General features: G+C 58.2%; 1 protein-coding gene across 1 annotated transcript in view; it reads right to left on the reverse strand.

The window, feature by feature from the left end:
- Positions 1-714: 714 nt before the first annotated feature.
- The window catches only part of LOC119090892 (alpha-N-acetylgalactosaminidase-like), a 28,196-nt gene continuing 4,509 nt past the window's right edge, over positions 715-24,401 (reverse strand). The window contains 9 exon segments of the mRNA XM_037213623.1: positions 715-759; positions 1,383-1,445; positions 1,447-1,485; positions 6,684-6,848; positions 10,867-11,054; positions 15,835-16,006; positions 16,682-16,776; positions 19,342-19,516; positions 21,262-21,436. Of these exon segments, the coding sequence (XP_037069518.1) occupies positions 715-759; positions 1,383-1,445; positions 1,447-1,485; positions 6,684-6,848; positions 10,867-11,054; positions 15,835-16,006; positions 16,682-16,776; positions 19,342-19,516; positions 21,262-21,436 (1,117 nt within the window).

Consider the following 24,401-nt stretch of genomic DNA (forward strand, 5'->3'; position numbering starts at 1 on the left):
AAACCCAGTTGGTTGGGCGACAATAGACCATTCATTACTGCGGTCAAATCAACCATTGAGGGTGCATTAACAAGAGCGCTGTTCTGAATGCTTTGAATTCGCATGGTGTCGCATAGTCCCGACGTGAAATAAACATAAAATAGCACGGTGCGTTTACAAAGCTTGCTGAATCAATGAAGCAATACTGACCTCCTTTGTGCATGCATGACGTCATCGCAGAGCATGCACGCGCTATAACATTTTCAGTTATACCACCGCTACAAACAGAACGACATTTGACACCAAAAATGTACACCAATTTCCTGGCAAAAGATGAACGCGCAGTAACGCATAAACACACCCGAGATGATTTCGTTTTGTGCTTTTGAAAAGCAAAACATTTTTGCGCATTAATAACCATCGAAACCGAACTTCGAGCTTGACGTAAAAAAATCGATGGCAGTAGTTATTCTACGAAAGTGATGACAAGATATTAAAACCGTGCACACGAAACGTAATACTTTAATGCAAATAATCAAAAATAACTATTTCAGTCCACATGAAATGAGAAACAGCTGCACAAAAAAATGCCGTCGATTTACCTTACAACCGACGAATCTCATCCGTTATGTCTCCGACAATGGCAGTTCCTGCGGAAAGATAGCATTATTGACACGTTTCGATTTTCCCATCCCTGCGTGGGTGGTGGCTGTGGGTGGGCTCGAGGCGCAACTGTCACCGACTGCGTGGGCGGCAGTTGTAGATGAGCTCGAGGTCACACTGGGGCAAGCGTGCCGTGACAGTTGGGGGCTGTGGATGGGCTCGAGGTCACATTGGGGCAGCGTGCCGTGACAGTTGGGGAGGACGCATATCGGCTACTGGGTTCAGCAGCGCTAAAGGTGGTCCGTAGTGAATGCAGTAAGACCCGATGCGCGTCTTCAAACGACTTTTATGATTGCCGTGCTATCTTTCACCCTCTCCGGACGATGTCGTGTGAACCAGTTGATAGATCAGGAGACAGAGAATCCTTCTGCAGATCGGAAGTTCGCGAGCTTCGCTCCAAAACCAACTGAGAGTGCACGCCTTTCGATCTCACCAAGCAGCGTCCATATCACCGGTCATTCTCAGACCAACAGACAGCCCCTGGACCCCTCCTTTTCCATGCTGATCCACAGTACGACAGATAGAACCCTTCCATTTCCGCACGGACCCGCAGTGTACGCGACCCCGCCAGAACAACCCCACCCTCCCACACCCAGTCCCACCGGTAACGCCCGCCCCGCCCGTCTCAGGCACGAGCCTCCCTGGGGCGCGCACCTCAGAAGAAGCGTCCGGCGGCGAGCGGCAGCCGGCGGCCGGGCGTCAGCCCGCTGCGCCGGCGGCCGGCCGAAGCCGCGGCCGGCGACGGCGCCGCAGCGCACCATCACCACGCCCGACGGGTTGACGTCCACCTTGAGCCGGGTCGGCCGGGTACAGCACGCCGTACGTCCGCGCCGCGAACAGGTCCTGCGGCGCCGCACGGGCCGGCGGTCAGCGGACGATCTCGCCGCCGCCTGCCGTGGAGGCCGGGTGGCACGGACACCGCGGCCCGTACCACAGGCCTGACGGGCCTCACACCTGACATGACGGGCTCCACCGACACGCCAGGTCCCAGCCACGAGGGACGCTGCACATCCCATGGGGCCAACACTCCTCATGTTCAACATCACATGCTCAACGGACACATTGTGTCCAAAGCCCAGACAGTGCATACGACACGCGGATCCAACACACATCATGCTTGACGTCGCAGGCTCCTCAGGACACATTCACGGACACATCAGGTTACGCCACCGCCGCGTGCGACGCGTGAGTCCAACAACGACACGCGTGACGCCATAAGTTCCACGGACACGCGTCAGTTCGGACGTACACTGCGTGTGGCGAGGGCTCCACAGTCATGCCAAACCACGGGCTCCGGGGACACACCAGGTCGCATAGGCGCCGCGCGCGCGGAACAGCGGCCCCTCGGACGTCACAACGCGATGCTATCGGCGCCACGAACATTTCAAGTCCCTCAACAGGAGCGTAGGACGAGAGCGGAGGTCAGATGGAAGCCTCCCAAGATCCGACCACGACTCAGGACACTGCCAAGGCTCTGAGAATGTCGACCTTGCCATATACGGTAAACACTGCGCACCTGGTAGCTCACCAGCAGTTTAAGCTTACGTGACAACTATGAGAAGAAACAGGCAATAAAAAACCAAACACAAACATCAGTACACCCAACTTAAAAATTGTATAACTAGGACAGCATATCATCCTTCAATTCGTCACCGTCTGGCTATTGCGGCCCCGTTCCTATCTTCATGCCGGTGTCGACAAACATCTCTCACTACACCCTCGCCGGCGCGCCGCTCGGTCCGTTACCAACAGCGCGCACGCGACACGGGCGGGAGTCACGCAACAGCCTTCGGCATTTACTGGTCATTTTCGCCAAAACGTCGCAATTATCGAACGACGTCGGTCACCGCGGCGACTCATCAGTCAAGGCCTCCCGCTTGCGGGGCAATTTCAGTTTTCAGGCGGCATGCCATTAGTTCGTCGTCCGTCAGCTGCCGGCTATCGGCAGCCGGGTCAATGCCGCACTTAGGCGATATCGTTTACAATTAGGCAACTTTCATACGCATGCGAGCTGAAAGCACCCCACTTTCCGATGCACGTAACTTGAAAACATCACATTACGCGTCAAACAGCCGCTGGGCGTGTCACAACTTTGTTCAAGAGTGCGAGCCCAGGCCAACTAAACATGGCCGCTCCTGCGCCAGCGACACTGAGCGATGCCACAAAACAGGGCGGTGGGGGGCGACAGGCTCTGCTGGCAGCCAGACGCCGCGACAACTGGTCAACTGCTGGGCAAGAGCCCAGCTCCAATGAGTCAACGCGAGGTAAACACGAGGAGGCGCGGAAGCGCTCGGAGCTCTTTAGTTATTGGGCTTGAGGGGCACATCGACTGTGTTAGTTATTTGCGCTCGGAGCTCCAAATAACCGAAAAAGCTAGCTTCTCATCGGTGGCCGTTTAATACCGCCTGTTCGCCTCGCGCAGCTCGTTTCAGAGCCGCTTTCTTCCCACCCCGCCACGCGCCTCCCACCGGAGCCGACGCGGCGGGCTGTAAGCTGCGACAGCGCTGCCGCTTCAGCGACGGCCGACGGCGCCGCCGCACCCACCGGCCAGGGGGGTCGCTCCCGACGGCTCGAGCGTCGCGCCGCGAGCACCGGGGGCACTCCGAGGCACCGCGGGCGAGCGTGGCTGCCGCTCGGCCTTCATCGCGCCGCTGGTGTTCGGCCGGGCCGCGCCGTACGGGCGCCGGGGGGCACTCCGGGCACCGAGGGCGAGCGTGGCTGCCGCTCGGCGCTTCATCACGCCGCTGGTGATCGGCCGGGCCGCGCCGTACGGGTCGCCAGCGGACCAATCGGCCACCAATGGCCCCATAATGCGCCGCCGGTCGGCCATTCCGCGGCCACCGCGTCGGACGACATGCACACGAGCGGCCCGGCCTCAGTCCGCCAGCCGGTCACAGCACGCGAGGGACGGAGAGAGCACGCGGCCGGCGGTCTGACGGTGCGCCCATGACGTGGCCTGTTTTACTAGGCGAGGGACGGAGAGAGCACGCGGCCGGCGGTCTGGGTCTCGGCTCGCCGCTGCGCCACGCCCAGGCGGCGGCCGGCGCTTCTTTCCGCTGGTCCCCGGGAGGCGTTACGCCCGACGGTCCGCACAGCTCGTCGGACGTCAGACGGGGTGTTTAGCTGCCGATGCAAGACCCCGGAGCACGACCGCTCGCTTTAGAAACGTTTGTCTCATATTCATGGGAAGCGATCCATAATGAGCCGGTGCGGCGGTAATAAAGCCGGCAGTCAACTGCCGGGCGATGAGGGTTTGCGTCGTGACGACCGGCCCCGGAGCCCAATCATGCGCCGCCTGTTCATGGACGGCCTGCGCGGTCACAGGCCAGGCCAGGCTGTTGAGCCCTGGATATCCACCGGCTTGGCAGCTTCGGCATCAACAGGACCGAGAGCTTTTACATCCACGGGGTCAGGAGCCATGACGTCACGCGCCGAACGCTAGCGGGACACTGATGAAAATCGCAGCGGACGGGTGTGATGTGTATCGGGCTGACGGCCCGCGTTAACGAACGGACGCCCCATTCGCTGCACCCCCCGTCCCCCGCCCCTAAAGGACACGTGGCGGAACAGTGTCTGCACGAGTGATGCCACACAAGTGGAGACGCAGACTCGTCACCGCAGCGCGCCCTGAGGACGTGCCCAAGTGCGCGTGCGATCGGTATGACCAGCTTCGGCGGGCACCGCCGGGCGCCCACCAGGGCCCATCCGGCGGCGCAGCGCCTCGGAGGCCGCTCTGCAAACACCGGCTCAAGGGCAAACACCGGACAAAGGAACTGTGTACCACTATACGCTGACAATTGAATACTTGTGTTGTGTATAGAGCAGTAACAGCGCCCCCACAAAGGATCGTGAGGAGCTGAGCCAACAACGGTGCAAACGGACATTCATGTGTAATGCAGTGTATACGGGACGCATTACTTATTTGTTAAAACCAATACCAGGGGCAGAAAAAAGAGCTGTCGCTTCCCCTTTCACACACAAACAGTATTGATGGGGGAATCGACATCATATCATATTGGCAAGTGACTGGTTGGCGGTGGTAGGAAAGTCGCCACCAAGGAATACGTCCGACGGCACACAAAAGGGCGGCAGTAAGTGGGAGAAACCATGAGAGAAAGACCTTCAAACCATGAGTGCCGCACAATGGTAGCATCAACAAACATGAACACGACGGAAGACAACCGCCCAGTGTCACGGGAAACCCAGCTTTAGAGACCTTAGAACTTTACTTTAGAACTTAAGAGACAGTCATCAGATATTCGATGTCTTCTAGCCCGCCCCTGAGGAAAAACCTCCGATAATCAAGCGCAGCGCCCCACCAAACAAAGTCAGGGCGCATCCTTCAAAGGGTCACTAGGTCCTTTCAGAGCGTCGCCAGGTTCCTTCAGAGCGTCGCCAGGTCCCGCGTGCCGCACGCCCAGCCCACGGGCCGCGTCCACAGGCCCCAGACCCGTGACCGGCGCCGCCACCGGCGCCTGGTGGTCCGACCACGGCCGGACACCGGTCAGGCGCGCCCAGCGACGGAGCGCAGGCTGACACGGAATCCGCCGGCGTGCAGGCCGGGTACCGCACGGCCGGCGGGCGGTGCGCGGACACGGTTACGTCCGTTAACACGCCGTGACAGAGGTGGCCCGCCTGCGTGTCACGCCGTCCATTGTGAGCGGGACACCTCGGCGTCGTCCGGCGCTGCATTATGCAGACTAATCGCCCGTGCAAATGGCAGCGACAGCGTGGAACATTGACAAAAAAGTAATACGTGCAGTCACAGTTCAGGGGCATTGGCATAAGCCGCCAACGTCCTGGCGAGGAATGATGCTGCTTAGTGAAGAACATTAGCTTCGTTCTAAATGTGTCAAAAAGGTAATGAACTCGTGCGCATGTGCAGTGTGACGTTGTCACGAGCTCAGGCGATGCTTCTAGCTTCCCTCCTGAATTGCGATGCGGAGCAGTGGAGCAAGCTGATAAGAAATTCCCAAAGGCATTTAAACGCAAAAGTTTCCTTGCACCCGCAGTAGCATGCAAGCACAAAGGTGGATGTGAAGAATGGAGGGGAAATATTTGCTTCATCTGTATATGTCTGATGAAGACTTATGGCCAGATATATCGCGTTTTTGTGTGCACTTGTCCAAGCTATTGTGAGTAAAACGCTACATTTATCCTCGCATTTATCACCAGACAGAATGCAAAGACTGGCCATACATGTTGCTCCGTCTTTAGTTAACAAGTGGAAAAGATGCAACTCGTCTTGCCAGTGCTGGAGTGTTGAGAGCCCTGTGGGGCTCACACGCGAGCTGCTTGAGAACCGCCGGCCTGGACAGCTGCTGCCTGAGAGGCGCCGGCCTGGACAGCTGCTGACCGTCATCGCCACGGCCAGCTGATGTCGCTGCCGTCGGTTCGAGAGGCGTTCCGCCCCCACCCGGAGGCTCCGGAGGCGTCAGCCGGGCTGCCCGGCGCCGCTGCTGCCGTGGGGCCCCGCTCCCGTCCGGAGGCTTCGTCTTTTGCCGGCGTGGAACCCGCCCTTGTCCGGAGGTTCCGGAAGGCATCAGCCGGGCTGCCCGGCGCCGCTGCTGCCGTGGGACCCGCCCCCGTCCAGGGGCTCCGTCTACTGCTGCCGTGGGACCCGCCACCCGCTCCGCGCCACTGCGCCGATTTGTGCGCCGATCACTTGCATGAACTGTTGTGCACTGTGGCATGGTCGTGACACTGTATATCTTCTGCCGCTCTGTGCCTGTGCTTCAGCTTTCCTTCAACAGGGCCGTGTGTGCGTCGTCCCAGACTAACAGTTGACTTACGCCCTTTGTAACGCCAGCTATGCTCTATTATGCTGTTTGTCCTTCAGTTCTCCTGGAATAGTTACGTCCTTAAATGAAACCGTGTTTACGTTCTACGCCAACTGTGTCGTTAGTGAATACTGGAACCACTCAAGGAGAATACGGGGCCAGCGATCGACATGTGTCAGCACAGTCAACTGCCGAGGCTACCACCGCCCAGCACCGCCGCGTGGTGGGCGGCAGCGGTCGCCCTGGCGCGTCAGCACTGACCTCCGTCTTGTAGCCGGCCGGGTTCAGCATGCCCAGCTCCTGGATGGTGACGGACACCTGGCTGGGCGTGCCGTCCACGCGTCGGTTGAAGAACACGATGGCGTACGAGTAGAAGTCGCCCACCACGGGCGTGATGGGCCGCGCCCAGATCTCGATGCCCTTGTCCTGCGGGAGCGACGGACGGCGGTCAGCTGAGCGCGTTCAGCGAGCGGCACACAGGCGCAGCCAGCCAAGCTCGGCCCGGACAAGCGGCGGGGCGGTCTCCCAGTCCCATCACGCGCTCGTGGCGGACGGCCGCCGCACCCCGCTGCCCGACCCGAACCACGCCGGGAGCATCCGCGACCGGTGCTCTCCAGAGGAGCGCGGACGCCTGCCGGCAGGGCGTCCAGCCGTGTTTACCCATCGACCCCGGCAGGCGGCCGTGCTCTCCAGAGGAGCGCAGACGCCCACCGGCAGGGTGTCCAGCCGTGTTTACCCATCGACCCCGGCAGGCGGTGGTGCTCTCCAGAGGAGCGCAGACGCCCACCGGCAGGGTGTCCAGCCGTGTTTACCCATCGACCCCGGCAGGCGGCCGTGCTCTCCAGAGGAGCGCAGACGCCCGCCGACAGGGCGTCCAGCCGTGTTTGCCCATCGACCCTGGCCGGCGGCGACGTTCGCCGCTGGCCGACCCGTCCTCACACTCCTCGCGCGCGCCGCTGGCCGCCGGGCATCGATTGGTGTCACGCCGGCCGCGGGCCGCGCGTTATCGGGCGGCCGCGATGGGTCGCCGTGGGACGGCCTCCCCAGAGACGATGTCGGCCGGTAATGCACACGCCCGCTGCACGCGGCGCATGCAGTTTTGCAGCCGATTGCTAGCTGATGGTGGCTAGTTAAGACGTGGCGAAGCTCGCCGGCCCGGAACCGTCTGCTTATGAGGTCAGGACTTAAGTTACTACGGGGTTTGCCTGATGCGCTTCAAGGTGTAGAATAGTACTGATTATGTAGCATAGCACGACGGGCGTAAGCTATCGTCAAAAGCGTCCCGAAATTCCGCCGTCGTCCCGATGACATCAACAGCAAGGCTGTGCGTCCTCTTTGGCGAGCACGGAGCATAGGCACAAAGAGTACAAAAAAGTCTTCAAATTCATATGGCGACAGGGCAATAACGAGCTGCTCCTCAAACAATGAAAAAGCAGTTCAGCCAAACGATCGAATGCGCGGGTACAATAACAGGAAGCCTTCCGTTGGAGCTTGCTCTCCCCAAACTACCCTCAATAATTACGTCTTGTTGGTTCGAACACAGTAGCTTTGCCAACGGGTTTCTCAAATAAAGGCTTTTGCACGGCACAGTAATTTCGACGCTGAGCGAGCCACAGCAAAAAAGGCCACCACGAGCCAGGAGCGGGTACATCGAACGACATCAATACGATCGATGTCAAATGGGCCGAAAATTGGTACATTACTGTCATGTGACTCGCGCCATTGAACCTGAACTCGTTCGGCAAAACATGTTGACGAAGAGTGAAAAATCATTGGGCGATGATGGTAGTGTTTCGATTGAACCCCATCTGTGGCTGCTGAAAAATGCGCAGACACCCTACTTTGAGGGCTATTGCAAGTGAATTAATGATTTCCTTAGTTACTGTCACAGAACAACCGCAATTGAGGACAAACAACAGTTGTCAAAGACCAGTCGGAAACTTCGGGGCAGCAATGTCCGTCTCATCGCCGCCTGTGGAGCCTCACTGATTATTCAGCTCACATATGATCTAGGCCGCCAGCTGACTACGCCAATGCGCATCCGCTCAAAGCAAACGACGCTCTTCAAAAACCCTCGTAAGAAGCAGCAAAGCCTCAAGGATCTGCCGCGTGTGGCTCAATGTCAATACACTAGTTGAGACTGACCAGCCGCTGTGCGCATAGTTCAATGCCCCGGGTCGTGGCTGCATGGCTAACAGCCCACGCGCGTTGACAACTTCAACGACTCAGCCATAAAGGCCGCTCAGTTAGGGGTGTTTGCCCCCCCAGTGGGCAAGGGATCACGCTGAAACACGGCATAGGTTTCAAGAAAGAAGTTGCTTCAACAAGGCAGCCACACGGGCAAAGTATCCCAGCCACACTTTTCATTCCAGGTTCCGTGCGACCAGCCGGGCAAGAATGCGGGCACGTGTAGTTCAGACTCCCTTCCACTCCCCCCTCCCTCCCCCCGCACCAGATCTGCACGAACCACTGACAGATCGTTCGGGAACTGGTTGCAAATTAAACTATCACTTACGAAATCACGAGATTCTTCCAGGGTGACGCTGACAGGAAACAAATTGCACGCGGGATATCCTAAACGCGAGATTTTGTTTCTCTGATCAAAACTCCAAATGGTGCTGAGAATCGAATGCAAAATACTGGAAAATGTGCACAATAAGCTTGCACATATCGTTGACCCACGCCATTTCCCTTCTACACAAAGTTTCTACACTCCGATAAGACGGTTTTCTAAGCGCACTGACTACCGGCTCACGGAAACGAACAGAAGTTCTTAGACATGTCTTCCCATGGTGCTTCTAGTGACTGACCCGGTCACTGGACTTTGGGCGAATAATTAGGACTACAGCTACAAAGATGGAATAAGCGTACAGCAAGCCTGGAATGAGTTTGACACAACTTACGCAGTTTCTACGCTTCAAGAAATTATAAAACCCGGATAACAGCAACATTAACCGATGGCACCTTGCAGATAGTGTCCAAGATAGTGAATATACACGACCTGTGAACACCTGCAACACGTGCGATAAAACTGAGATATTATCATCGTGCTTTGTTTCCTACGGCCACTTTCGTCATCTTGATATCGCTCATTCGCCAAAATGAATGAGCTGGGCCTATTCTTTCAATGAAATTAGGCTTCCTTCCTTAAAGGATGTCGTTTATTGCGTACTGATTACCGGCTTACGGAAACGAATAGAAGAATATAGACATACATTCCCCGGGTGCCGCCCATGACTGACCAAGTCATTGGTCTTCCGTTGTATAATTAGGACTACGGCTACAAAGACGGAATAAGCATACATCAAACTTGGAATGAGTTTTGGACACAAGCTCGTCCTAAGTCACCAAGTTGCAAGACATCAGAGTTTGAGCCTGTTAAAAACCGCACGGGAGAGCTTCTTTTAATTGCCTCCTCCACCCTCCCCGGCACTCCGACCCGGGGGCAGGGTTAACACGTCACTGGTGACGTGTTTCAGAGCCGACCGCTACATGGTATTGCATCCATTGCACAACTTAGCCACTTTTGCTTCATTTAATAACACCATTCAGCGACATAGTCATTCAAAACACCGGTTACCGCGTTTTCAAATGTGGCGAATTCGACGCAACTTCCATGCATGCGTACACATGTCGTTGACTACATGGTCTTAGCAGCGTGCCAACCGGGTATTATTGTGGCGCTTGCTTGCGTGCGTCGTAACATTACCTGACATATATCCAGCGGCATGCGTCATCAAACAACCGAGCCAGCTGGAAATTGCGTGGGTAAAATGACTTCATTAATATCAACCCAGAACAGTCGGTCGTTGGGCACCGTACCGTCTCTCGGCCAGCAAGCTGATAAAACCATACTGAGCGGGCGACAGACGACTCCCGTTCAGAAGCGCGCGGCTCGTCTCGGGTGACCCGCCGCGGCCACCGCGGCCCTAGCCAGCCACGAGCCACACCTGTTGGATCCCCTCATTACGAAGAAACGACGTTGGCCGGCGACGGGAATCGATAGCCGGGACGCGTCCGCCCGGCTGTCGTGACGGCCGGACCGTGACGGGCGCGCCCCGCCGGCCGAGCGCCACCAGCCGTCACCGGTTCACCGGTCCGCCGACCCGGCCGCCAGCCAGCCGACCGCATGCTCCGAGTCGGCCCCAACGGCACCCCGACACGGCGGGCGCCCGCCAGCTCGTCAGCCGCCACACGGGACGCGCCTAGTCCGGTACCAGAATCACGGACTCAGACTGCACACTCGCCCTCTAGTCACCGGAACCAGCCCACCAGTACCCCCGCCACTCTCCCCACACTCCATTTCCACACAGACCAACTCAGGCCTGCCAAATGCACCCCCCCCCCCGAAGCAGTGACCGCCCCCCACCCCCCCCCCCGCCCCCCCCCCCACCGCCGCCACATAGCTGCCCGCCCCCGCGTCCCCGGCCGGCGCGGCGCTTGCCTTGAATATGCGTTTGCCCTGTATGCCGAGCGGGTCCTGGTTGACGGCGATGACGGCGCGGTTCTGCAGGATGGCGCGGTAGTCGGCTCCGATGGTGCGCAGATCCACCGAGCTGAGCAGCGGTGACGCCATCACCGACCACAGCGCCATCTGCGCCTTGCTCTGCTCGAAGCTCAGACCGAAGTTGCCTGCGGGGGAGCGGGGCGTCAGCCGGCGCCGAGGTGCGGCGCTGACACGGGGTGTGGTAACAGGGCATGGCTCGCACAGAGATATGTGGTTTAGTGGCTGAGGCGCTTGCGGTACTGCGCTGTGCAGTTAATCGGCGTTTAACAACCTAGTTATGTCCGATCAGAGGCGAGTCGAACACAGGGGTATTCTATGTGCATCGGTGTTTCAAAAACCAACGGCGGTGTCTTTCAAAGTTATATGTCGACTGATGCATTCTATTTTTGACAACGGTGCGAGCCATTCGAAATCTAGAATGAAATTACACTTTCTGTGGATAGAAAAAAACCCGCATCAGTTCTCCATAGAACAAAATGTACCATAAGTGAAGACGATTAAACATCACAAAAGCGAACCCCAAGCCAGAGACAGATGGGCCGGATCACTGGAATTCGAGCGGAAAGGTTGCTGTGCTACAAATCAATGCCGGGGCTATTACGTCAACAGGAGTTACAGTATGGGCTTGGTCACGAACGAGGGTGACTGACGGAGCCTCGAAATGATGAACGGTTTGTTATAACTTGCTCTAATACGGCTACCAGCGCCGCGCCTTTATCGAATTTACAACAGGAAAACAATTATTGGAATGGCAAATGTTTCCCACCGACCTGTTCAGTTCGTACCTCGATTTCATTTTTTTTTTTTAATTACTGGCAACTGACGTGCAACGCAATAGGTGTATGACAGACACAGCCAAATCCTGACTACACGACGCCGATGAACACAAAAGTAGCTAAGTGCCAATGCTTAATGCTAATTTTAGCACACACCATCAACGAGCGCAAATCGGTATGCTTCATTAACCATGTACTGTTGGTAAACTGGGCACGTTTAGACACAGATACAGCCACAGATGGTTACAGACAGAACGAGTCGCATCCGAAGACATGCAGAGCGCCGCCATCCAACGACTCCGTGTAAAGAAGGCGAGCGGAGCGCGTCATCCGTCGTTGGCTTAATCAGTGCTGAGAGATACGAGCCTCTTGGTAAGAGTGCTTTACAACGGGCTGCGTGAGTGTTAATGATGCCGTCTGACCAGCATCAATGATCAGATCCTCGAACCGCAACATCGATGGTGATAGCCAACAGTCCGCATGTGGAGGCAGCTGACCACGGCGGACCGAACTATTACCACTGATGATGACAGCCAACAGTCCGCATGTGAAGGCAGCTGACCACGGCGGACAGAACTATTACCACTGATGGTGACAACCAACAGTCCGCATGTGGAGGCAGCTGACCACGGCGGACAGAACTATTACCACTGATGATGTTTGCCATGTGCGGCTTGGGCAATCACATGGCTGGTTTATTGGGTGATGCGAAGATTTCACGACATTCAAACATGGCCCCGTCAAAACAAGCTTTGGCTACAAAAGTAAGGTGTTAATATTGGCTCACGGCAAAATCTAGGTTAATGAGCATGACCTTCATTACCCACACAGCTCGGCTCATTGTTTGGTTTTTGCTAAAAACATGCGCAATGCTTCTACACCACTTAACTGTTTAAAGCTGCCTTGACCAGACTTCTATTTGGAGAATAATAGACGCCGCTGGAGCTGGGTAATATTCAAGGACAGTAGCAGGAGGTGCATGGACCTACCAAGTGTCAAAATGGTTCCTGGTATGCCACCAGAAAATCAAAATTTGAATCGCACCTGACGGCGCATACACGCTAGAGAAAAACGCCTGCACTTTTGGGCCGCACCCCGCTGTTCAACACGCATGGATTCGCATTCCCGATAACGATCCACGAGCTGTATCGTACCGCGCTGCATAGCCTGACCAAAGGTGGTGCCCGTATTCAAAAGGCCCAACGTGCCATCAACCTGCAGCGCACACGTATGTATACATATGTTTGTATGTACACATTATGCATTTATGTATCTACGTATGTATGCATACATGCATGTGTACATGCGTGCATGCGTGTATGATGTGTTTGTTTGAATGTATATGCTATGTATGTATGTATGTGTGTATGTATATATTTATGTATGCGTGTATGTATGCGTGTATGTATGCATATGTATGTGTGTGAATGTACATGCATGTTTATGTGTATATATGTATGTATGTATGTATGTATGTATGGGTGCGCGTATGTATGAATGCGTATGTGTATGCATGTATGAAACATCTACGTGCGCGCGCATTATGTCTGCATAAATGTGCGTGCGTGCGTGCGTGCGTGCGTGTGTGTGTGTGTGTAAAAAGTTTAGACAAGATGTTAAGACGACACTCCAGTCAACACACAGTATGGGCAAATAAAGACTCGAAAACACATATTCACAACGCATTCCCTTGGATACCCAATTCCGGGTAGTGTTCAAGGTGGTGGGCTACGACCGTCGTGTAGCGGTGGACAACCGACAACAACAAAATACTCCAAAGCTCGAAGAAACCATTATGTAAATAAGCATTCGACCATGCCGGGAACGTCGACTCCGGTGCCTGCGCGCTGTTGGGTACTCGCGCAGGCCGCCGGCACGAGGGCCGGGGAGCGAGCCGTCAGGCCGCCGGCACGAGGGCCGGAGAGCGAGCCGTCAGGCCGCCGGCACGAGGGCCCGGGAGCGAGCCGTCAGGCCGCCGGCACGAGGGCCGGGGAGCGAGCCGTCAGGCCGCCGGCACGAGGGCCAGGGAGCGAGCCGTCAGGCCGCCGGCACGAGGGCCCGGGAGCGAGCCGTCAGGCCGCCGGCACGAGGGCCCGGGAGCGAGCCGTCAGGCCGCCGGCACGAGGGCCGGAGAGCGAGCCGTCAGGCCGCCGGCACGAGGGCCAGGGAGCAAGCCGTCAGGCCGCCGGCACGAGGGCCAGGGAGCGAGCCGTCAGGCCGCCGGCACGAGGGCCGGAGAGCGAGCCGTCAGGCCGCCGGCACGAGGGCCAGGGAGCGAGCCGTCAGGCCGCCGGCACGGGGGCCGGAGAGCGAGCCGTCAGGCCGCCGGCACGAGGGCCCGGGAGCGAGCCGTCAGGCCGCCGGCACGAGGGCCGGAGAGCGAGCCGTCAGGCCGCCGGCACGAGGGCCGGAGAGCGAGCCGTCAGGCCGCCGGCACGGGGGCCGGAGAGCGAGCCGTCAGGCCGCCGGCACGAGGGCCAGGGAGCGAGCCGTCAGGCCGCCGGCACGGGGGCCGGAGAGCGAGCCGTCAGGCCGCCGGCACGAGGGCCGGAGAGCGAGCCGTCAGGCCGCCGGCACTCAGAGGTCTGTGCCAGCCGGGCTGGCCGAGTGGTCTGTGTACACGCCGCTGACGGTGGGCGGCACCACCACCGTCCGAGCACAAACAACGGCCGGCCGACCTGGGCCTTGTTCGGCGAGGTAATTGTCCAGCGATCGACCGGAGCCGGCACAGAGGGTGCGCAGGGAGCGGACTGAGGCCGGCACAGAGGCGCCGCAGGGAGCGGACTGAGGCCGGCACAGGGGCGCCGCAGGGAGCGGACTGATGCCGGCACAGAGGGTCCGCAGAGAGCGGACTGAGGCCGGCACAGGGGCGCCGCAGGGGGCCGACTGATGCCGGCACAGAGGGTCCCAAGAGAGCGGACTGAGGCCGGCACAGGGGCACCGTCCACTGACCGCACGGAGCGGATCGAGGCCAAGACGGCACAGAGGGTCCGAAGGGAGCGGACTGAGGCCGGCACAGAGGAGCCGCCCACTGACCGAATGGCGCGAAACCGAGGCCGAGCCGGCACAGAGGGTCCGCAGGGAGCGGACTGAGGCCGGCACAGAGGCGCCACCCACTGACGGAACGGAGCGAACCGAGGCCAAGCCGGCACAGAGGGTCCGCAGGGAGCGGACTGATGCCGGCACAGAGGGTCCGCAGGGAGCGGACTGAGGCCGGCACAGAGGCGCCACCCACTGACAGAACGGAGCGAACCGAGGCCAAGCCGGCGCAGAGGGTCCGCAGGGAGCGGACTGAGGCCACCCCCGCACAAAGGAACCCGGCCTGACGGATCGGGGCCTAGCAGACCGGGACTGAATGACCGGGACTGACGGACCGCGACTGATGGACCGGGACTGACGGACCGGACCGGTACTGGCGGACCGGGACTGGCGAACCGGGACTGCCGGACCGGGACTGGCGGAACGGGACTAACGGACCGGGGACTGATGGACCAGGACTGATGGACCGGGACTGACGGACCGGGAATGGCGGACCGGGGCTGGCGGACGGGGACTGGCGGACGGGGGACTGGCGGACCGCGACTGATGGACCGGGACTGACGGGCCGGACCGGGACTGCCGGACCGGGACTGCTGGACCGGGGCTGGCGGACCGGAACTGGCGGACCGGAGCTGACGAATCGGAGCTGACGGACCGGGACTGGCGGACCGGAAATGGCGGACCGGGACTGGCGGACCGGGACTGGCGGACCGGGACTGGCGGACTGGGACTGGTGGACTGGGACTGGTGACCGGGACTGGCGGACTGGGACTGGCGGACCGGGACTGGCAGACCGGGACTGGCGGACCGGGACTGGTGGACCCATGTGGAGGACGGCGGGAGCCCAGGACGTGGTGATGCCAACGCTACGTTTGGCCGGCGACACGCAAAAGAGTCTGCAACAAATTCCTAAGACGTCACTAGCAGCGGCTCCAGCTCGCTGTTCTGCGCTCATTTAAGCCCCGGACGTATCCCCGGCGCTTCTTCAGCGGGCTGGCATCTGTCGGCTGTTTTCACCCGGCCGGCAGCAACAGTCGCAGCTCCGCTCAAATGACCAGGCCAGCACGGCACGAACGCAGCGCTTGCTCACCGATGATGAGCATGTCAGGATCGTTGAAGTGTCCGGGCCCAGCCAGCGGGATCAGCACGGCCTGCTGGTCGCCGTAGTAGTCGATGACGCTCGTCACTGACGCCCACGAGTCCTGGATGTCGTCGAAGTTGCGCCACAGGTTGCAGTGCTGCACGATCGAGGCGTAGTCCGGCTGGGGACGGGCGATCGTGAGCGGGACCCGGCTGGGGACGGGCGGCGCCCGTGTGGCGGCTCGTGGGAGCGCGTAAACGTGCGTGGATGACGGGACAGTCAATCATCAGCCAGACACACGCGTTTTGTCTGTACCCTGGCCTAACACCCGGACCGTTTCATCTCAGTTCACCTGCTGCTTTCGCGCTGGCCTTCTTTCACAACGGGGGGGGGGGGGGAGGACTTATTCGTGCTACATAAAGCTGCTGGGCCGATCTATGCGAGACTGATCCACTATACCCGCCTAAATGCTGCGTCACAGCTTGGCGAAAAGGTGAACTACTACCGTGCCTCAACCTCACGTGGATAGTCACATGCCATCCTCCAATACCCTTGGCTTCGGCGGCCGCAGGTACCGAATCTAACCTCCAACCACCCCACGTTCACAACGCACATCGATGACCCACTCCGTTGATCCAGCAGACGGTCGCGGAGTGTGTAACGCGACACGCCCCGTCCGCTTGCACCACTCGTTAGCGCGTTTCCAATAATGAAGTGGAGTGGGGGTGGGAGGGGGACCCTTGACTGGAGGTGGCCGGCGGCCCAGGCCGGATCCGGCCCCATCAGCTAATGAGCAGCCGGGAACGTGCGGCGACCCCGCCTCCGGGGACAGGCGGCGGCGCGGGCAGACACTCACCGTCATACCGCTGTAGATCTGGTACACGGGCCACGAGCATGAGTAGACCATGGGCCGGCCCGTCCGGTTCAGGTAGTAGCCGAACTCTGGGTAACCTGCGGCACGGGCACGGCAGCGGACCGTCAGCGGCGTCACAGGGAACACGGCAGGCTGACCCCGGCACGTCGTCCACGGCCGTCCACGGCCGACCCCGACACGTCGTTCACGGCTGACACCGACACGTCGTCCACGGCCGACCCCGGCACGTCGCTCACGGCCGACCCCGACACGTCGTCCACGGCCGACCTCGGCACGTCGCTCACGGCCGATCCCGGCACGTCGCTCACGGCCGACCCCGGCACGTCGCTCACAGCCGACCCCGGCGCGTCGCTCACAGCTGACCACGGCACATCGCTCACGGCCGATCCCGGCACGTCGCTCACGGCCGATTCCGGCACGTCGCTCACGGCCGATCCCGCACGTCTCTCACGGCCGATCCCGGCACGTCGCTCGCAGCCGACCCCGGCACGTCGCTCACGGCCGACCCTGGCACGTCGATCACGGCCGATCCCGGCATGTCGATCACGGCCGACACCGGCACGTCGCTCACGGCCGATCCCGGCACGTCGCTCACGGCCGATCCCGGCGCGTCGCTCACGGCCGACCCCGGCACGTCGCTCACGGCCGTCCCCAGCACGTCGCTCACTGCGAGCCAGGAGTTTTGAACCGCGTCGAACCAAAAACGCATTCATTTTGTCGGACGTCACATAGAAGCGGCAACTCGAATGGGCAACCCCAGGTTCGATGTTGCTGATAAGCTTGAAGCGACGTCAGATTCGGTAACAACTGGCAGTGTGGACAGTGTGAATTCAGTGACACGGACTGAAATGGGCGACGTCATTACATGTAACTGCGCAATATATAGCAGCCCAGCCGATAATGGTACCCACATGTTTTAGAGTCGCTGGATATGGGTAACATGCTGACGTGAAGCCTCGGGGAGCATGTGAAGTTTAAACCGCTATGAGAAACAGAACATTAGGGTCATTTCTGTTACGCCTTGGTCAGCTGTGTTCCATTTTGATGTGACCCGATTAGAGACGGTAAAAAATAAGCGGCAAACATCGCGGACAGCATGTCCGCATGCAGACCTGCTTACCATAACAAGGCTCCTTCAAACAGGGTCATGGCCCCGCGGATACTATCGCGGACTTGATCCGGCCCCGCACTGGCGGCGCAAGCGTCCCGTGGGAGGACACGTCCGACGATCGATATCATTGAGGCCGGAGCACAACAAACAGGAGGCGTCCACGTGCACGCCCCGCTCGTTTGGCCGCCGGCTTGGTTTGGTCCGACGAGAGCTGCTCCGGCGCCCACTGATCATTTCAGGGCGGCGGCATTCCGGTAGCAGGTAGCAGCTGAGGCGGTGCCGTAGCCAGCTCGGGGTGTTGGTGCTACTGAGGCTTGCCACGCAAAGGGACCGCGCGCGGGTGCCTGTGCGGATGTCCAGGGGGGGGGGGGGGAAGGACTTTTCGTCATGGATGTCCGTCCCGGTGGCTCAGTTGGTTGGAGCGCCTGCCTCCCGATTCACCCACCCGTGGCGGGGTGGGTTCGAGTCGCTTTAGGCGCTCGCTATTTGCCCTTGACAGGTATGGCCTGCGGCCGGTGGCAGCGGTCGCACTAAAGGTCAGTTGACGTCAGAGGGCAGGACGGGCCGTGCCGAGCATTGCGGCACGTTAAGCTTTCGACACTATATTCTGCCGTTGCCTGGAATTACGCGATCGGATGGTAGGGGTCAGGGCTCACACAGCAAGCACTGCTTAGCGTAAGCGCTGATCCCAGAAATCCATCCATTCAAAGGGTTCGGATCAAATTTCAAAAACAAAAAATGGATGATGTCGCAGCACTCTCCTGAGGTGCTGCGGGAGTGCAGAAAGACGGTGGAAAAAGGATGGATGTACCCCTTTTCAGATTTTTTGGAGGGACGTAGTTGGCGAAAGCTCTTTCGGCTATTACTAACTTTCAGAGCCATAGTGTGACAAAAAAAAATCAGGTAATGCCGTGGCCCATCTTAAGCAGCTTTCCATGCCCTTAGACGACGCATGTTGGTTTGTTCAGTTAAGAGCTTTTTCGGGCGACAACAACCCCTCCACAGACATTGGATTACAGACATGTGCGTGATGTGGCAGTACTGTAGCCGCCGCGGGCGGACTCCCTCGCCGAGGGTCGGCCTGTCCAGGCCCGCCTTCGGGGTTTGTGAAGGTGCGGGGGGAGGGACTCGCGCTAGGGCGGTCGCGGCGCCGCCTCGTGGCAGACGGCAGCTTCAAGTGCCGGCAAAGCAGGGGGCGTTTCAAGGATTTCGGATGAAGCGATGAGTAGGAGATGGCGCGGCCAGATGACCAATATCCAAACCCCGGCTACATAAAATGGTGACGAGTGAGAGAGTACTAGGAGGTATGTTATATGGCAAATCTTGCATCATTCTGTCAACGCATCTAGTTCAAATGCTGAGGACAACATTAACAGCAAGCATGCAGTGCTAGAAACTGCCTTTCACGTTGACAAATAAGAGTGAATGTCTTCCGAAAGGCAATTTACGATCTGCAAGACGAATGTTACCCCGAGTGCCATCTAGTGGCGGTCCGCTACACTCATATTTGCATTCCCAGCCGCTGTCACACCTCGATCCATGTCCTTGGGGTGGGAGTAGCAGCCGTCCAGCTTGACGTAGTCGATGTCCCAGTCGGCGAACGTCTGCGCGTCCGTCTCCAGATAGCCGAGGATGCCCGGGTAGCCGGCGCACGTGTAGTTCCCGTAGTCCTCGTAAATGCCAATCTTCAGACCCTTGGAGTGAACCTGAACCCGAACCGGACCCCGTTAGCCAGCTGTCGGCAGCTGGAGCAGCTCTTGGCGGAACGGCTCCAGTATTGGACTCAGTCCACATTCCAGCCAGGTGCGATATTCGACCATATCTAACCGGCCACCTCGGACGCAACCCACCGGTGCGCCACGTTTCATGCAGCACACCTCACAGCAAACTGCGAAAAACACAGGGTACGGCCTACCACCAGCAATGAATCAGGGTCGCTGGTGCCGAAGCAGCCAAGCATAATCAGCTCCACCATCCGAGCGGCAGACCATCTGGCTAGATGGTGACACATGAAATCATGGGATTACTACATGTGGCATGTAGGACCGCACACTGGGCGCACGGCTCGTCAGGACTGGAAACAAAGGCGTCTTCCTGCTCCCGTTCCGTGCGGTAGCAAGTCACCACATATGTTCTGCCCTTTGTCCCGGGCCGATAGATCAGATGCACTTCAACTGCATCCTTCATCCCAGCCGACAGCTTTTCCCTTCAGCCGCTGACGGGCAACATCGCCGCACTCACTCAAACCCTGCTTAATGAAATATTTCACATTTGAAGATGTCGAGGCAAGCATCAGGTATGATGAAACAAGCTCACTTATAACTATTGGTGTGCTTTTTAAGTGAAAAAGACTGAGCTTGACAGCAAAATTCTCCTTCGAGTAACCATTTTCCTCAATGCGTCATGGTCTGATTGCGTGATCGTGCCTTGCACAACAATGATTGAGACAATGGACGGTCGTTACATCTGTAGATCACGCTCACGAGCGCCAGATATGAACGCCTTGACAATTGTAGCTTATTGGCCTTGATTGCCGCATGACTCATGGAATGGTAGGATTTGAAAGACGTTATTGTGACGTCATGAATGCCAAAGTGGCTTCGAAATACTATCCCCGATATGCCTTTCCCCATTTTCGCGGGTATGAGGCTCGGGAACTAAAGGGGGTTGGGTCTTAAGGACAGGAGGAGTAGCACCGAAACGTATTCAAGATCGCTGCTTCAGCTCAAAACTCCATGCGATATGCAATATATGACACTGCCTTTAACAGGCCCACCTGCTGCCCTCTACCCACGACAAACACAAACACATTCCCTCTCTGTTTTTAAGACGCCTGTGATAACGTTATACTGCTTGGTCGGTGGCGTATGAACCAGATCACGGGTCCTGTCCACCGTCAAACACTTCCTGCACACCGATGTGCGCCAAGCTAACTGGGGTCGCTCTGGCCTGGTTCGAGACGCCGCGTGATGTCGCCTGGATACATGGGGGGTGACCCAGTGAACCTCTTTGGGATTGGCAACAATTCCACGGGTCAGTGGAGTTCCAATGGCCTGGGACATCCATCTACACCGCCAGGGCAGAGGTTGAATGTGACGCCCAAACGGTGCCACAGTGTGTGCATTGTCTTGGGAAAATCCACATCCCCTCGGTGCTCAGACGAGCCTAGGGTTTCACATAGCACCTGTAAAGTCTTGGAGACACCAGCACAACCCAATAGGGCCCAGCAAAATTCGCACAATCTAAAGATGACTGGCCCACGAGACCCACACCCAACAGCGCGAAGTCCGTGACACTCGCAACGTCCCATTTGTCTACAGGGTTTGGAAATGCACGAACAGTCCACAACAGTCTGCTGAGATCAACAACATACTCGCAGCTCGCCACTTCCCCTCCCTCCCTGTGAGCCCCAGACGCCACCAACTCGGAGTGGACCATCAGCGCCACTCACGTAGTCGGCCAGCGCCTTGATGCCGTTGGGGAAGCGGTCGGGGTCAGCCTGCAGCCGGCCGTGGGCGTCCCGCTCGCGCGACAGCCAGCAGTCGTCGATGTTGAGGTACTCGTAGCCGGCCGCCAGGAAGCCGTCCGCCACCAGCCGGTCGGCCATCTCGTAGAACAGGTTCTCACTGCGGCGGCCCGGGGCGCAGGCGGGGTCAGCGCAGCGTCCGGGTCACGCATGGCACGCTCTCACTGAGTCAGGAGAAGGGCGCGGGGCGGGGCGGGGGGGACGCCTGGGGCGGCCCGGGGTGCCGGGCGGGTCAGCGCGGCGCCGGGGCACGCATGGCACGCCCTTACTGAGTCAGGAGAAGGGCGCGGGGCGGGGTGGGGGGACGCCTTGGGCGGCCCGGGGCGCCGGGCGGGGTCAGCGCAGCGTCCGGTCTCACTGAGTTACTGAGTCACAGTCGCGCTCTCACTGAGTCAGGAGATGGGGGCGGGGCGGGGCGGGGGGACGCCTGGGGCGGGCGTCGGGCGGAGGGCGCCGATGTCCGGCTCACGGGGGACCATCGTGAGCTGGGTGGAAGTGGGCGGTGAGGGAGGTCCGTGGCGCCTCTCCAGAGCCTCCAGCCAGCGACCGGTGACGGCAGGTGAGGGCGGTCCGCGGCGCCTCTCCAGAGCCTCCAGCCAGCGACCGGTGACGGCAGGTGAGGGCGGTCCGCGGCGCCTCTCCAGAGCCTCCAGCCAGCGACCGGTGACAGCAGGTGAGGGCGGTCCGCGGCGCCTCTCCGGAGCCTCCAGCCATCGACCGGTGACGGCAGGTGAGGGCGGTCCGCGGCGCCTCTCCAGAGCCTCCAGCCAGCGACCGGTGACGGCAGGTGAGGGCGGCCCGCGGCGCCTCTCCAGAGCCTCCAGCCAGCGACCGGTGACGGCAGGTGAGGGCGGTCCGCGGCGCCTCTCCAGAGCCTCCAGCCAACGACCGGTGACGGCAGGTGAGGGCGGTCCGCGGCGCCTCTCCAGAGCCTCCAGCCAGCGACCGGTGACGGCAGGAGAGGTTGGCCGGGGTGAGTCGGGACGGCACGGCCACTACAAACTGTCGGGCTTTGGACTGTACAAGCAAACATGCAGCCAGCTCTCAATCAATCGCTGATGGAGCGTGAAATGTGAAGATTGTAACAAACTGTCGGAAGTCAAAGCCTATGTCAAAAACTGACCAAACTAAAAAAAAAAACGTTTTCCATTCTAATATATGGCAAGTTGCGACGTACGGTCTCATGTACTATCTGCATTTTATTAAGTCCCAAATGGGAGGCCATTATTACTTACCCGCACTTTCATTATCGCGGCGTTTGCAGCCGAGAACAAAATGCAAAGATGGAATCATTTCGAGTGTTGGGATTTGTCGAGTTGAAAAACTGTTTTTGAGGGAACCGGATACGCTCGTTCTGGTAGCGACCATACTAGAAAGCTTCTTTTGGTAGGTCCAATACGTTCGCATCATCAAAGGCAAACGGAGACGTCTGTACTGTGCTACACCAATACTCGTGGTGTATAGATCCAAAAAACACGTGTTTCACAAACTCGGCTCGCCAGTGACGGATAACGTAGGCGGTAGTTATTAAACACAACTGTTGTTACACCCAAAACCGAAAGCCACGCCACCGAAGCGATGTAAAAAAAACCGTCAAATTCGCACATGCGTGCCTCAGTTTTCTTTCTCTGCAAAGATGAGTTTGCAACGCTTCGCAAGGTTTGTAAACTGAAAGAGCGAATAAACATCTTGTTTCCACCCGGGATATGATTCTATAAATGAAAACATTATTCACATTATGGCTCTGAACAACAGAACAAATAATCAAATTCCACTGCTTGCGAACGTACCACAAAGTTGACAGCGAATCGAGAGGAGGTTATGGAAAGAAAACCTGACTGAAGTTCCTTTGCCTTTCACCGGCACAGCTGGAGAACAGCGTTTATGGCGCAACGTTACCGCAAATGCATCATCAAAGCTCGACAACCAGAGCGGTTCAAAGGCATAATATCAATTATGACCGTTCGCAATTAGCGTAATTGATATAGTTTGCGGTAATTACGCGGACATTAATCAGCGATAAGAACCGAATCGCTCACATTACATCCCATTAGCTTCTCACGACATGTTTACGGGTCGGAGGTGTAGAGGCGTACGGGCGGGGGGCAATGATGCAAAATGAGGTTAACAGTGTTCACATTACACAGGTCGTGATTCTGTCATTCAACAAATAGCTGCATGTGATTACACTACACTGCATCCATATCAGCTCGCGTATGCAACCACAGGTGGCATGCTGGCATGGTTCCGAGCGTCATCACCCAAGATTTGGCAGTGCGTGGCAAGAGGGAGCCACGCCCGCCGTCATAGCCACGCGGAGCTCCTCGCACACGTGGTGCGTGGCCTGCCAACCGCGCCGGACGGGCGCGTATCGTCCTCGCCAGACATAGGCTCACCTTCCGCCACTTGAGAAGCACACATGACCCACTCGCTGACTTTCACGCTACCTGGATAAGATGCATATGAATCCGCTCTAGCTACGGGCTACTAAATTACACGGCGAAGGCAAGTGCTCGAGAGAAAGTGCTATGGCTATCTGACCTGCGTCCGCTTGGACGCCTCCTGCCTACGTGACCAAGGACGCGTCGTATTCGCAACGCTGTAATCCTGGCTGACTGGATAACCCTAAAAGCACAACCTACACAACATCAAAAATCAATAAAGCACTGTGCTTCTAAGCGGTCTATACCCCTCTCCCAAACCAAAGTTTAGGAGAGCCAAAGTAATGGAAGGGCGCAAGGTCCAAGTACGCGAAACACTACCGAGGAATACTGTCACAAAGTACCTAGCAATTCCATGATGACTCACAGAACGGTTCGTCGCAAATAATGATGAGTGCGCCATTTGGGAACAGGTCTGCATCAGCCATCAGACATATGTCACTAGCATCAATGTCAAACACACACACATCATCGTTTATGGATATGGTCTAGCACACCAAAGTTGGTTACACCGGCTTAATTCAATGACATCCATTAGCCATGGTATCTGGTAACCCACACACCCATGACATTAGAAGCAGACGCAACTCCACGCATGGGGCCATTACACCAACATGACACTTA

The sequence above is a fragment of the Pollicipes pollicipes genome, unplaced genomic scaffold (genome assembly GCF_011947565.3).
Source record: "Pollicipes pollicipes isolate AB1234 unplaced genomic scaffold, Ppol_2.1 Scaffold_3181;HRSCAF=3727_pilon_pilon_pilon, whole genome shotgun sequence".
NCBI lineage: Eukaryota > Metazoa > Arthropoda > Thecostraca > Pollicipedomorpha > Pollicipedidae > Pollicipes > Pollicipes pollicipes.